Raw genomic sequence first — 15525 nt, forward strand, 5'->3', positions numbered from 1 at the left:
TGTTTCTCTCCCTCTTTCCTCCCCGCCCCTAAAATCAATCAATCAATAAATAAATTTTAATTCAATGAAAAGGAGAAAAATTTTAGACAGGACATGTGCCATAGGCTAGCAAATGATCAGAAACAAATAGAAAATTGAGCAGGAACTTCAGAAGCTCAGTCTTTGTAATGTAGTTCTTACTGAATGATCCTTATTATTTCAGGCAAGTAATTAATTCAGTTTCAAATTTTATACAATAAACTAAAATCTGTATTAGTTGATATCAGAAAGACTGACAATTCTGGCTTCTTAGAGATTAAAACATACAAAATATATGGATATGTACACACTTACCAATAAAAGGGTTTTAACCCCCACCCCAATTTTTATCAAGAAGGAAACTAGAATCAAATCCTCATATCAAAATAAAGCAGCAAATAATAAAAAGATCTTCTGGAATTATTAGATAATGGTGCCAGTTGCACAAATTTGTGAATGCATTAAAAAACACCATACACTTTAAAAGGGAGAATTTTGTATGTAAATTATATCTCAATAAAATTTTTAAAAAGATCTGCAGACCTGTGAACACCAGGTTTAAATCACTAGTTTATTGGGTAAATCTCAGCACTATCACTGGGTAGAATGTGTACCCATAAATAATCCCTAACAAGAATCCTTACTGGCCTTATTATGCTTTATTCTTTTTCTAAAAGAGAAAGTATTCTTTTTCTAAACGGGAAACAGCAAGCAGATTGCTTTCCTACTGTAGCAGGTGTGCATATACTTTTGCCAGGTTACTGAAAAAAACTTTTTTGGGGGAGAAAAACACAAATATTTCTATAATTTCAGGCATTCTATTTTCTAGGCAGGATCAAACAAAACCTCTACACACAATGGATAAACTGTAAGCACAAAACTCAATCAAGTTATATTCATTGATCAAAATGATCAATAAGCTGCTTTAAAAAAATTAAGCTAGCCCAGCCGGAAAGGCTCAGTTGGTTGAAATGTTGTCGTCCTGCACACCAAAAGGTTGCTGGTTCAATTCCAGGTCAGGGCACACACCCAAGTTGCGGGTTTGATTCCCGGTTGGGGCACATGAAAGGCAACTAACAGATGTTTCTCTCTCACATCAATGTTTCTGTTTCTCTCTCTTTCCACCCACCTTCCTCTCTCTAAGCGTGTCCTCAGGTGAGGATTAAAAACAAAAAGTTAAGGTAAAGGATGACATTCATTAATAAAGAGAACACTTGACTATATTAGGATTCATTAATTAAAGATAGAATATAAATAAAACTCAATTAAAGAAAGGCATCAAAAATAATCAATTTTGGAATACCTGGGGGCAGATTGATTACTGGTATGTGTATTAACAAATTGTTGAAAGAAAACAAAAGTAGTGATAGACTATTGCAACAACATAGTCCTCAGAATCCTGGGAAGAGACAGCCTTACTTATCTTTGTACAAAAATAAATTTTAAATGGCAGAAAACCATAATAAAGATTTTTTTAGCTTAGAATGGAAGAGGAAATGAAGGTGAGATAAATAATAATTTGTTGTAGAAAATCACTCTGAAAAAAGGGAATAAAACTTTGAGGAAGTGTAATTAAGGAAACAGGCATTTCACTGCGGTGCTTGCTTGTGGTGCTTACGCACCGAGGCTTACAGCGTGAAGCAAGAACATCACAAAGTCTCTTGGCAGCAGGCATGACCACAGTGGTGAGGAGGGAAAACAGCAAGCAAATCAACAACACTGATGAGCTCGGCTTCATTTCCTACACTCGTAATTCTCACCCTTTTGTCTGCCTTCATACTTTGCACAAATACAACACAATCCCAATATCAAACCTCTCATTACACACAAGAGACTCTCAACAAGAAAATCACTGACTTAGAATGTTTGCTAGATTCTTTAGAAAGCAAAGATCAATTTGCTCAGTGAAAACTACATGCTTTATTCTCATACATTCTAGAAAGGGAGACTTCAGCTAGGAAACATAACAGACTTTTTAATAGATCATAATTTTTGTTCATTTTTGTAAATCAATCTATTTGATATTCTATAAATTACTTTATCTTAAATTTACTTTTACTTTTGGATAACAATTTTAGAAAAGTAAAATATGTCTAAATATGAGGTGCAATATTTTCCAAATTAAAAAAAATTACTGATGGATTCAAAAACTTTTTCCTATAACACATATATAATAAAAAGTAATATGGGAAAGTTGTTTTAAGAAGTAATATAGCCCAAAACAATCCTGCTTGTCAAACACAAACACTAGTTTGCAGAATTTTATATGCTTACATATAAATGAAACGTTACATTAATAATTTTATGAATATTTTTTATTCAATACATAATATCTGCTTACACAGTGCTTACTATATATATTTATATATACTTTAAAAATAAGAATTTAATCTTTGCAACAACTCTAAGAGATAGGTAATATTATTTTCTCAATTTTACAGATGAGAAAACTGAGGCATGAAAAGACTAGGTAGTAAGCAGCAGAGGCAGAATTCAAACCCAGGTCACCTGGCTCCACTGTTCACACTCTTAACAACTAAGCTACACTGTCACTCTTAAGAGCTAGAGAAGTGGAAATCTTCACTAATGAAGTAATTTTACATTAAATACCCCCATCTCACTGTTCTGATGTCATCAACCATAATTAAGAGTTGACTATAGAACCACAGAGAGGCTCTAATGACCAATGGTAGATAAAAATTTTAATTCACAATTGAAGTCATTAATTTTTAAAGAGATATCAAAAGATTTAACTTATAAGGCTTTCAGTGAATATTTTATGGTGACATAACAGCCCTCTGGAACAACTAAAACATTATTAAATAGTAACAACATCTAATAGCCACAATAGGACTCTTTCATACTAATAATGCCATCATACATTTTTCATTTTTCTTTTAAACTAGAACTCAATTTAACTGACACATGTAGAAGAGCAAGTAATAGTTACAACCTAGTAATTAAGAAAAACATTTTCTAAAAGATTCAATGAGAAAACAAACAAACTAAACTCACGGCCCAAATCATTAGTAGGAAAGTAAGTAATATTAAATATTTTTTCAATGAAAGGATTAAGTTTTTTAATTTCCTCCCTCAAGTGAGTCATCATTTACTATTAAAACTAATTTGGAATGTAACTGACGTACTCGAAACAAAAAAGAGTCAATCAACTGAATGGGAAAAGGCTTATGGACAAGGGTGAGTTCAAGTCCTGATCCTTTCTTTCCTGTGTTCTTTAAATTAGTTACTTGTCTCTGCGGCCAATTTCCCCAATTTTTAATAAAGGATAAAACTAAGACCTGCCTACCTTCGTGGTTTTGCTGTAAGGCTGAAACCAAGTAATATGAGAGAGAGTGCTTACCCAATTTCTATCTCCAAAGCAAGGCCACAATTAGGTTTAATATCTGATTTTATATATTGAATGAAAACATTCACTTACACTAAAGTTTTAAATAATTCAACTAATATTTATTTTTAATAGCTATTCTAATAATATCTGGGCTTAGCCACTTTACAATTTTTAAAATTTTATCAAAGTAAAATATTCAAAACTGTTTTCAAAACAACCTCCAACAGAATAAATGAGAACTACATTCTCTAGCCCCATCCCTTCCAATGTTCTTCTGGCTCTATGGAAGCAACTGGTTCTAACTCTTTCAGCCGTCCCTCTGATAGTTACTGCCTTATCTCGATATAATATTCTTATGCTAGTATTCCTTTTTTTATACACTTTAGACGTATTTTATTCTATTGACTTCCCATTGTTATAAGGACGTATCTTTTATATTTAAACCACCTCCCCTCCCTCTACTCTACTAATGTAGTTTTCCTTTCTTATATAATTTTGGAGGGGAATTACTGAATGTCTCTGCTATTTTGTTTGTTACCATCATCGTATCTTTAATTCCCCCCCCCAATGTTCCACTGTATTAGGTAATCAAAAGTCCGCCTTTTAAATAGAGACTTCCATTTCTCCATTCTGCATCCCACTGACTACTAGCATGTAGAGTTGTTACTCTTGAGAAATCTGATGCCATTGTGCATCCCAGTCCTTTGCAATAAATTATTTTTCTTTCTGGAACTGTGAAGATTTTCTTCTTTTAAATCTTGATGACCTGAAATTTCACAACCCCTTGATCCTGTGATCCTTTTTAATTTAGCCTTTTGGAGCCTGGCACATTTCATTGAAAGTACTTTGTTAAATATGTAGATTATGTGACACAACTGCCACACATGAAAGTGAGACAGTTCCTGACGTCAGGGAGAGTAAAAATATTAGGAAGGAAAAACATTACAATGATAGTAAGTGATGAAATAGTGTCTCTGACATGAGATAGATGCAAAAAACTTAGAGTTCAGAGGATTAAAATTATGTCTGTTTTCCAAAAAAAGAGTAGGGAGACACAAATGGTTCATACAAAAATAGGAGCACTTCTGTTGAGAACTGAAGAATGAGTGAGACGGTGTCATGGGAGGGTGGCATTAGAGACAAAAAAAAGCATGAATAAAAGCGTGATACCAGGAAAACAAAGGATGTGTTCAGGGAAGGCTGGCTAGTTCCATCTTGACTACAGTATCAAGATACATGTAGGGAGAAATGGGAGGTAGATACACAGTTGTTAAGAGTGGTGAACATGGAGAACCTCAAGAACCCATGCTAAGGAGTCGGAAATTACTATTAGATCTAAAATTACTATTAGATCCCATTAGCATTTTGCAAATTACAATTTAAAATTAGTAACTATTAAAACAACACTAGAAGGAGAAATGAATTCAGGTTTAACTAAGTTATGAAAACGGACTTACATATGATTAGATCTTCTTCCTCTATTTGTTTTCTTTCCTATGACTGGAGTGCCAAAATGTTCAGGGTTGGTGAGTGGGAGCTGGTCTAGTGTCTGTGGGTAAGAACATAAACCCATAAAAAGTTATTATGGTGCAAGTTCTTTCTTCTTTTTAAACCAAATCAGTTTAAGAATATGCTTAGATTATGAGATTTAAAACTCCCAAGGACGACTAAAATACAACTTTCCTAAAGATAAGAAAACTCTTGTTTCAAAGATATTAGAATAAAGGTAATTGAGCCCATTACTGAAAAAAAGGTAAAAAGAAACTTAGCTGTTCTCTTTAGATGATTTCATTATCTATTTGAAGGTTGACAGACTACTAACAATGATTAAAATACAAAACAAAACAAACACAACTCAGTAGAAACATAAATTTGAGAGATAAAACACCTGTACGTAAGGACCTAATTAACTCCTAGATTGAGGCCAATTGCGGCTCAAATTTTTTTTTGCATGCAGGGATTCATAATATATGAAATAAATTCTTAATAAATGACAGAAACAAAATTAATTATCAGAATTAGCATCCAATTGCTTGGGGGGGGGGGGGAAATGCTTCAGATAGGCTATATTACTTTGCAAACATTTTCTGCAATAAACCTTTATTAAAGAAAATATAAAAATTCGTTTTTCTACACTTAATATGTTATGTTCCCTTCCTTTTCAATCTGCAGCATCCAATACTGTGCTTAGTATGAATAATCAGTAAATGACCATTTCTTGCTTGTTATCAACGGACAGTTCATGTCAACCATTTGTCTCTAATCCCATCCAAAAACAATGATGTCCAGGCAAAGAAGTGGTTGATGGTTAAAAGCATAGTAAAGAAAAAGGGATTTGGGAACGATTTCTGCAAATGTTATTTCAACCAACTTATTTCTCTGAATATCAATTCTGATAATATTGCTACTTTTATTGCATTTTTAAGATTTTCCACAGTTGTTATTCCTTTCATCCCTCTGATAAAACTTTTGCTATTACAGATAGTTTCAAAAACACTAGGGTAACTAAAGATCCCAAGAAAACTGTCAGGATGGAAATGAAAGTGAGGAATTACTTAGAATAAAAACTTCTCAAAGTTACAAACCACAGTGTTATATGAAACAGTGTCCATCAACTTAGACTTAAAAGAAAATTTTTAACTTTCTTTGTAAAGCTGAGATAATTTTGTTGACACAATGATAAACTGTAGAAAGGGGAAGTACATTAACAATCTATTTTGTATAATTCATTAGAATATGTGTAAATGTATTTAAGGTACATATGTATCCAACAATAAAGAATAAACTACTAACTATAAAGTGTAAAGAAATAAATTCCTTCAAAGGATAGACAAAAATCATAACTTTTATGGGGCAAAACGTAATCTTTCAAATTTAGTTTATAAATCAGGCACTTAAAAATATTTGGAGGTAAAAGCTGACCCAAATACAGTAATATGTCAAACAGAATTTAGAAGTCACTTATCATTAACTCCTAATCATGCTTTCCAAGGGTGAAAATTTCAAAGTACTGTACTTGGTAAACAGTAATTAATTACTGTTAAAATAAATTAATCTGGATCCACCTTCTGTCAAACTAACAGATGAATTAAATGCCCTTTCTTACCCCCCTAAAATTAAGGTTACTCTCCTGAAAGCATAGATTCCTATTATACAGGGCTGAGCAACAGTTAAGTTTATAGTTGCAAGTATGCAAAACACAGTTTATGCTATTATTATTACTGATTTGTATTACAACTGTAAACCTACTTTTTCCACCCCTATATACTGTGATTTCTATTTTAAGCACCTGCTCATCATTTCACTTGTTACAGGAAAAAAGTACACAGGATTTTTGAAGTTATCTAGGAATCACATACAGGAATTTTCAAATAAACCAGTCTCTGCTTGGTATGTAATAAAGAGAACAGTAAGAAGCTGTATCTCAGTCCTCAGTCTCAATCTATATCCAGGAAAGCAGGAGCACCTTTACTCCAAGTGATGGAAAAGACTGAGGGGAGGGTAGAATTTGTCCTGACTCATACCAAAAGAGCAAAAACCAGAGACTCCTGGCTATATTAAAGGCTCAAAGAAAATTCCATAGGCCTAGGGGAAACATGCCTATAGCCCTATTACCAAAAATGGGCTGCAGAAAATGGGATTTTATCAAACCTTTCTGTAGAGTTTTCAATTACATGTAGTAAATACACACAGAGAATACCAGCTGATGATACTACTTTTGAATAATATTCAAATTGTGAATGGTCTGTAGAAATACCCACACACTCCAGCAGATGTCAGTCAATGGGCAACATCCTCACTGAGCTGGTCATGCCCAGAGCCAGTGATATTAATGTTGGAATTCAAACTGACTGAAGTGCTGCTGTGATCTCTTCCCATGGAAATCTTGAATTTAAGTCTTTGTTTAGGTATGTGGCTTACTAATGGGATTTGTGATCCACAATATGGCCAGTATGATGAGGCTTTTCTCTCAAAGGCCAAAGTTATTACTAATAACAATGCAGACTAATCTTTTGAGACTGTTTTTCTGAAAATATCAAATAAAGGGAAAGAATATATAGATGGTAGATTAAATACATTCTTGGTATTTCTTCACAGAGCTTAATGCACTTACAGCTTTAAAATATCTTTAATTGTTTGACTAATGCTTTTTCTCCTCCAAAAGGTGGTAAGTTACACTTGAGTCCCCACTGCCTAGCAAAGCACCTGGCATATGGGACCAGGGTTAAGAAAAAATATACCAGTATTCCAATTACCCTCGTGTATAAAGACACACACAGTAAAACTGAGCCTCCTGAAAGGCAAGAGATACTGCTTCAGCCTTTACACTACAACTGCCTTATGAACTATTGCAACTTAAAATTCTCCTGCAAAAACAAAAATTAACATTTTTATAACACTAATAATTTTAGCTATTTCTCTGGATTAAATAAGACCCATGCCTTTACTTAACAGATGAAGCAAGTCTTCAAGCTCCCCATATTCACTGATCCACTACTACATGTTCTAGCTAAGGAAAATGAAATTATTTCTAAGAATTACCTAAACTCTGAAAGAATTCTGTTACTTCATCAGTGTAAGAAGCCAAATTCACTACATGTGCCCCAAAGCTGTATGCATCTCCTACACTTAAACCTTCACAATGAATTCAACAAATATTTATTAAAGGTGTCTGTGCAGAAAACACTGGTGGGAAAAGGACAGTCTGAGACAACAAAAACATGGCTATTCCCCAGAACAGCTTAAGATCTTCTATAAAGAAAGAAAAGCAATCCAACACCATAAAATAAGAATAAGAGAAGCGTAAAAGCATCAAAGGATAAAGAGATCCAGTTTGGTTAGAGAGCTTAGGACAGGCATCGCAGAGGAGAGAGCATTTCTAGTGGCCTGAAGAGGAACAGGACCAGCAGAGACCAGGACGACAAAGCATAAACCACAATCTGGAAACACCAAGTAGCTTATAAGCAGGAAGGTACAGGGAAATAGTAGAATATAAGACTAAAAAGATAGGCTGTAATCATTAATACAGATTCTGAAGTGAAATACAAATTCGTCATTTAAGGAAAATATTTTCAAAAACAGTAAAACAAAAAGCCACCATAAAATAAAGTCTAATGGTTTAATAAGTAATATTAAATGTCCCCCCAAAAACACTGTTCTAAATAGTGACTAGAAAAAAATTATGGTTTGGCCACACTGTGCATTAATTTTTATAGACTGGGGGCGACCTAGAGACTATAAACACTATTTATTACAATATGTCCATTTTAAAATTCTGAATAGCAAGCTACAGATTTACAAAACTTTATGAACTTTCCTTCTTAGTAACTGAATAACACCTTTTAATTTTAGAGCATGGATTTGATACCAGAAAGTGCTTGTTTGAGAACCAGTTCTAACCATCATCTTTTCATCATCTGTAAGTAAAAGAAAATAATGGTTTTTGCTTCATAATGTAAATGCAATAATGTATGTAAAGCACTGAGAAATGCTTTATGTTTTCCTGGGAAATATAAGTACTTCATTTATTCATGAAACCAACATTTATTCAGTTCCTACTCTGTGCCAGGCGCTGTTCTAGGAACTGGGAACAAAGTGGTGAACAAGACATACAAAATCCCTGCCCCTGTGACACATTCTAGTGAGAAAGGCAGACAATAAACAAATAATTAAGCACATATACATATTTTTATGTCAAAAAACAATACATACTATAAAGAAAATGAAACCAACCTAAAAAAAATAAGAGAGATGGAAGGGGCAATTTCAGAAAGGGCAGTCAGGCAAGGATTCTTTAAGAAGAGGCTATAATCATGGCAGCTATTAGCAGCAGTAGTTAGGGATTGCTTGCAGTAACATTATTTTAATGATGATGGGGTTCAAGTGGATTACAAATCAGACATTTCTTTTCTATAATCATTTACAAATTAAAGGAGTCTATATAAAAATTGCCCTAAGATAATAATTAAATTTGCCCATTGTATTTTCTTTGCGGACAAATGCTGACAATACATTAGACAAAAAAAGAATAAAGAACCTAGTACTCAAAACGCAAGGCCTCAAACAGGTTTCAGAGATTACGTTATAATGGTACCGTCTATTAACGGATTTTCCCAATTAGCATAAAAGTTGCTTGATTTGAGAAAGCAAAAATTTGCTCCCCCCAGTACAAAATATTAGGAGATGTTCATTCATGAAATGCTTACTTACTTCACTTTCAGCAAAATGTCTCTCTCCTTTTAGGCACAGTGAGGATCGTCTCAGTGTCTTCTCATCTCCATCATCAAAAACTATGAGAGGAGATAAAAATTAAAACTACTGAAGAGTTTTTCAAAGATTAACAGGATAATATAAATTATTTAATTTTCTGAGTGAAAATAGAGCTATTTATTGTTTAAAAAGATTACATTAGAAATTCAGTTCACATTTTATGTTTTCTAATAAACAAATTCAAATATTGAGTATCTTTTCCAATTTCTAGCAAAAAAGAAATAATATACCTTAAATGAAAAAACATCTCCCCTCAAACAGAAAACACTAAATAAAAATAAGTTAGCATTTCAGGAGGAAACTATTTAAATGCTAATTAACCCTTCTCAGTGTGGTAAAGGAAAGGCAATTTTTCCCCCCTGCTAGTAAATACCAACAGATTTACCTAAGAAACAGAAAGAGTACAAATTTATATATTCAGACAGCCCTTAAAAAATTACTCTTTTTATTTACAGCAGGGTTTCTCAACCCCAGTACTACTAACATTTCCGACCAGGTCATTCTTTTCCATAGAGGGCTCTCCTGTGCATTGTAGGACATTAAACAGCATCCCTGGCTACTAGATACCAGTAGCACCTCCCCTTCCCAGCTGTGATACCAAAAACATTTCCAGACACTGCCAAATGTTCCCTGAGTGATGAACTTGCTCCTGGTTGAAAACTATTTAAAGTACTAAAATGTCCCACCAAATTTACTGTAAGTTTACATATATACAGAATATGTGTTTATTTTTATGATATAATTTTAGCATTTACTACATTACTCACAAATCGCAGGAAGAGAGTACCTCTATTTTAAAAATTGCTGACAAGCCTTGATTTTAGAAATAGCAGTTTTTGCCTAAATACCAAAGCTAAGTTCTTGTATATTATATGAGACTTCACATTATGTGAGACTGGGTAAATAACTTATAGTACTTATTTTAATGCTATAACTAAAATATTCAATGGTAAAAGTGCCACACTTATGAGACTGACAACCATACCTAATTACCATAAAAATTTACTACACAGAATTGCTTAGTCTTGTAACCTGCATAAAGTATTTCCTATGTATCAAAAATCAATTTTCCTCTCTCTTCACCAGGTTTTTTTCATCCCACAAAAATATAAACAAAATTCATTTATACTATTTCAAAGCTCCATCAAATTTTGACATCACCAGCCCTGGCCAGGTGGCTCAGTTGGTTAGGTGTTGTCCTGTGCAGCGAAAGGTTGCCAACTGGGTTCCCAGGTCAGAGCACATGGCCAAGCTGCGGGCTCAATCCCCAGGTGGGGGCATGCTGGAGGCAGCCAATCAATGTATCGCTCTCACTTTCATGCTTCTCTATCCCTCTCCCTTCCTGTCTCTAAATATCAATAAAAATATTTTTAAAAAATTTTGACATCACGAAAGATATTTTTTTAGGTGTTTATTTTCATGTTTGAGGTCATTAAAGAAAAATACTTTTAAAAAATTGTGACATCACGAAAGACATTTTTTTTGGTGTTTATTTTCATCTTTGAGGTCACTAAAGATTAAGAACTATTACCATTCAATAAATAATACTGGAATAACTGGCTACTGATTTGGAAATAGTTCACTGTATTTTAGAATGTTAAAAAATAAACTGTAGGAGAAATAAAAAACTTTATTTAAAAAAACTATAAATTAAAAACTAAGTTAGAAAATACATTTAACACTGATGGATGGAAAATTGTCTTAAACAAAATTCAAAACTAAACTATAAAGGAAGAAGTGACAGGTAAACTGACTACATGAAAACTGATAGAAGAGATAAAAGTAAAGCACTATGAGAAAAGTACTGGCTACCAAAGAAGCAAAGGGTTAATATTCAGAATACATAAAGAACTCACACCTTAAAAATAACATGAGATGAGAAAGGGGAAGAATGGGAAGGCACTATAAGCTAGCAATTCAAAACATACAGGGTGGGACAAAAGCAGGTCTACAGTTGTTAGTATGCAAAACAGTTTATTCTTGTATTATTATTTATTACTTGGTGTATTATTTTCCATACAAACAAATGTAAACCGAATTTTGCCCTACCCTGTATATATCAATGCTCCTTTTGATAAACATATGAAAAGATGTTTACTCTCACTAATAATCATGAGAGGAGCATATTAAAACAAAACTCAGAGTCTATTTTGTGTCCAGATGGGCAAAAATTTTTAAAGGGTTACTACCATCAACTTTGACAACAGTTGGAAAAACAAGTACACTCATACACTGTTCATGGGAGTGTAAATTAATACAATCTTTGAGGAAGGTACTTTTCATTACCTGTTAAAGTTTTAAAAGCACATTTCATGTCAATCTATGTCTAGTTCTCAATGTATACATTAGGGAAATACTAGAATAATGTGTATGTAAAAAAGACATTAATTCAGTATTCATTTTAATAGCAAAAAAAAACCCTGGAACATTATTGGTGAAAGAAAAGTTCCCGTATATCAAATATTATGAAATATAATAATACTAAATTTCTCTATTTGTTGCACAAGATAAATACACATAAATGTACACTTAAAAATAATTAAGATGGTCCTGGCCAGGGGGCTCAGTTGGTTGGAGGATCGTCCTGTACACCGAAAGGTTGTGGGTTCAATTACCAGTCAGGACACATACCTAGGTTGCGGGTTCAATACCCGGCCAGGGCTTGTACCGGAGGCAACTGATCGATGTTTCTCTCTCACATCGATGTTTCTCTCTCTCTTTCCCCCTCCTCCCTCTCTACGTATCCTCAAGTGAGGATTAAAAAAAAAAAATGGTTAAGATAGAAAAAGAGCCCGGCTGGGCATGGCTCAGCGGTTGAGAGTCGACCTAGGATCCAGGCAATCGGGGTTCGATTCCCGGTCAGGGCACATGCCCCGGTTGTGGGCTCGATCAATGACTCTCTCATCATTGATGTTTCTATCTCTCTCTCTCCCTCGCCTTTCCTCTCTCTGAAATCAATAAAGATATATATATTTTTTAATTTTTTAAAAATAGAAAAAATTTCTAAGATACACTTTGAAATAAAAAAAGCTAGAAACACAATTCTATAATACGTATAACTAAATAATGTCATTATATGTTATGCATATATTAATAAATATTTTAAATACCTGGAAAGATAACCATAACAGTAATGATGTCTATGGCACTAGGGGAGGAAGTAAATCAAGGAAAGTTTCCTTTGGTTGTATTATCTTTGAAAATACACTTTTAAAGGATTTATTCCTTACCTACAGTGTACCAACTCGCATCTGTTAATTTATTGATGACCGCTTCCTGATATGCACCATCAAGATTCTTCACTTCCACAATAGCTCCAACCTAAAGTATTTTAAAAAGTTAGAAAAACTTTTAGAAGTGAACAAACCAAAAACTGGCTTTATTTTTTTTAATTGAGTGCATGGTGGTAAAGAATAAAATTACTGATAGATGAATAGATAAAGAAAATGTCACATGTCATACATATACTACTAGTTAGCCATAAAAAGGAACTCCTGACGCGTAACATGGATGGACCCTGAGAGCATGAGGAGGATTACAGAAGAAAATATATGCAAAAGTGAGATAAATAAGTCCGACAGAGAAAGACAAATACTGTTTGATATCACTGATATGTGGAATCTAAACAAACAAACAAAAACACAAAGCTAACAGGTAGAGAACAGACTGGTGCTTGCTGGAAGGGTGGGCGTACCAAGCTGGTGAAGGGGATCAAAAGGTACAAACTTCCAGTTATAAAATAAGCCACAAGAGGATATAATTTATAGCATGCTGGCTACAGTCAACACTACCATATATTTGAAAATGCCACCCTGGCCGGTGTGTTCAGTGCTTAGAGCATCTGTTCATGCACAAAAAGGTTGCAGGTTTGATTCCTGGTCACGGGCATGTGCCTAGGCTGAAGGTTCTATCCCGGAACTGGCCAGGGCTCATGCAGGTGGCAACCAATCGATGTGTGTGTGCGCCCCCCCCCCCGACCCCCACTCTCCTTTTCACTCTCTCTAAATGAATCAATAGAAAATATATCCTCGGTGAGGATTAACAAACAAACAAAAAAGGAAAGAAAACTGCTAACAAGATACATCTTTAAAATCCTTGTCTTGTCACAAAAAAAAGAAAAAACATTTTTTAACTATATGTGGTGGATGTTAACTACATTTACTGTGATGAACAGTTTGAAATGTACACAAAAATAGAATTACTGTATTGTACACCTGAAACTAATATAATGTTATATGTCAATTATACCTCAATAAAATAAAATGTGTATCACTTTACAGTGATAACAAAACAAACTTGTTCAGAGAAGAGACTGTTAACCCCACAAAATGCGCAAAACAGGGAGGGAAAACTCCAGAGAATTAACAGAATTTTCATTAAAATAAAAATACTCAAGTGGTCTAGTATTTCATAAAAATACTCAAGTGGTCTAGGTATTATTTTCATGTGAACTCATTAAAAACAAATTTAGATCAAATGATAACCATCATTTTTATTTCCTCTAACAGAACCATTTATCCAAGTGCTGATGCTTTCTATCAGCTGACAGAAAGCTACAAAGTATATTAGGGAACAATTTAAAAATCTACATAGAAAAAAAATATTTTAACAATTTTGAGACCAAAATTTAACATACTTGCCTATGTCAAAATCAAACTGTCTTAAGCCCTAATCACAAATAATTTTAATAAATCCCAAATCACTTTTAATTTCAATAAAATAAGAAAAACAACCAACCAAAATAAACCAACTATGCCACAAAGAGACTAGAGCAGTAGGAGAGAAAGACGCTTGAAGATGCAAAGTAATTAATTGCCTTTTCTATCCCTTTGCAACATTGAACATTTTTTATAGTTAGTACTAGCTGGCCTCTGTCAGGTGAACAAGAAAGGCAGGCAGTGAAGATCTAGGATTATGAGGCACAATCACAAATAAAGCGGGGAGGGGGGTGTGTTCTGAACACCCAGAGCACAATGCTTCAATTAACACAGGCTTGAGCCTATCAGAGTTTTGGTTCCGCCATTATTGGGGGAAGACCTTGGTCAGATTACTTTCCCTCCTTCAGTTTCCTTGTCTGTGAAGAGCAGTTATGAGGACTATAAAAGATAATACAGTGGTGCCTCGGTTTTCGAACATCTCCGATTACAAACATTTCGGTTTACGAACACGTAAACCCGGAAGGAAATGCTTTGGTTTTCGAACATGTCTCGGAAGTAGAACATGCGACACAGCTTCTGCTGAGGGCAAGATCCTGAGGCCCAGCTGTTGGCTGTGAATCCCTCAGTTTTCGAATGTTTCAGAACTCAAATGGTCTTCCAGAAAGGATGACATTCGAAAACCAAGGTACCACTGTATGTGCAAAAGACATACAGTACTAGCACATACTAACTGATAAATGGTGGTCAATGCGATATTCTAAGTGTACATGTTTTAGACCTTCTGTACCTACGAGTGATAAACTTGTGCATGTAATGTTAAAGATAGCACCTACAAAATAGAAACGATGAAAAATAATTTTTTTAAGATTAAAAAAAACTTACAAGTTTTAGTTCTCCATAGTACCTATGCATGCAAGGTACCAATGCCCTGGGGATCCAATTAAGTTTTAAAATCAACCACAAACAAAAGCTGGTAGTTATACACATCTATCTAAATCTCCAAAAAGTACAGCTTCGTGAGTAAAGGATTTTTCTTGCATCTACAAATGTTTCTTCAATTCTATTAGCATTACTTTAAATTCACCTAGCTAGAGCAATGTCCATTTTCAGGCATTTGAAAGACCCGAAAGAACATAGTAGCTACCCACACATTCTCTTTAGCTTGCTCACTAGTAGAAAGGAAAGCAACACTTATTTCACTGAACAATGAGGAAACATGAATGCAAAGAA

The 15525-nt window shown here is 34.0% G+C and overlaps 1 protein-coding gene across 9 annotated transcripts in view; it reads right to left on the bottom strand.

Moving 5' to 3' along the window:
• ARID4B (AT-rich interaction domain 4B) overlaps positions 1 to 15525 on the bottom strand; it is a 125420-nt gene that overhangs the window by 61953 nt on the left and 47942 nt on the right. For all 9 annotated transcript variants that reach the window (XM_081123954.1, XM_081123952.1, XM_081123950.1 and 6 more), the window contains exons 5-7: positions 12868 to 12958; positions 9578 to 9657; positions 4825 to 4916 (exon numbers count right to left, since the gene is read on the bottom strand). In XM_081123954.1, coding sequence (XP_080980080.1) covers positions 4825 to 4916; positions 9578 to 9657; positions 12868 to 12958 — 263 coding nt within the window. The remainder of the gene's footprint in view (positions 1 to 4824; positions 4917 to 9577; positions 9658 to 12867; positions 12959 to 15525) is intronic.

Source organism: Miniopterus schreibersii, assembly GCF_964146895.1.
Source record: "Miniopterus schreibersii genome assembly, chromosome: 21".
Taxonomy (NCBI): Eukaryota; Metazoa; Chordata; class Mammalia; order Chiroptera; family Miniopteridae; genus Miniopterus; species Miniopterus schreibersii.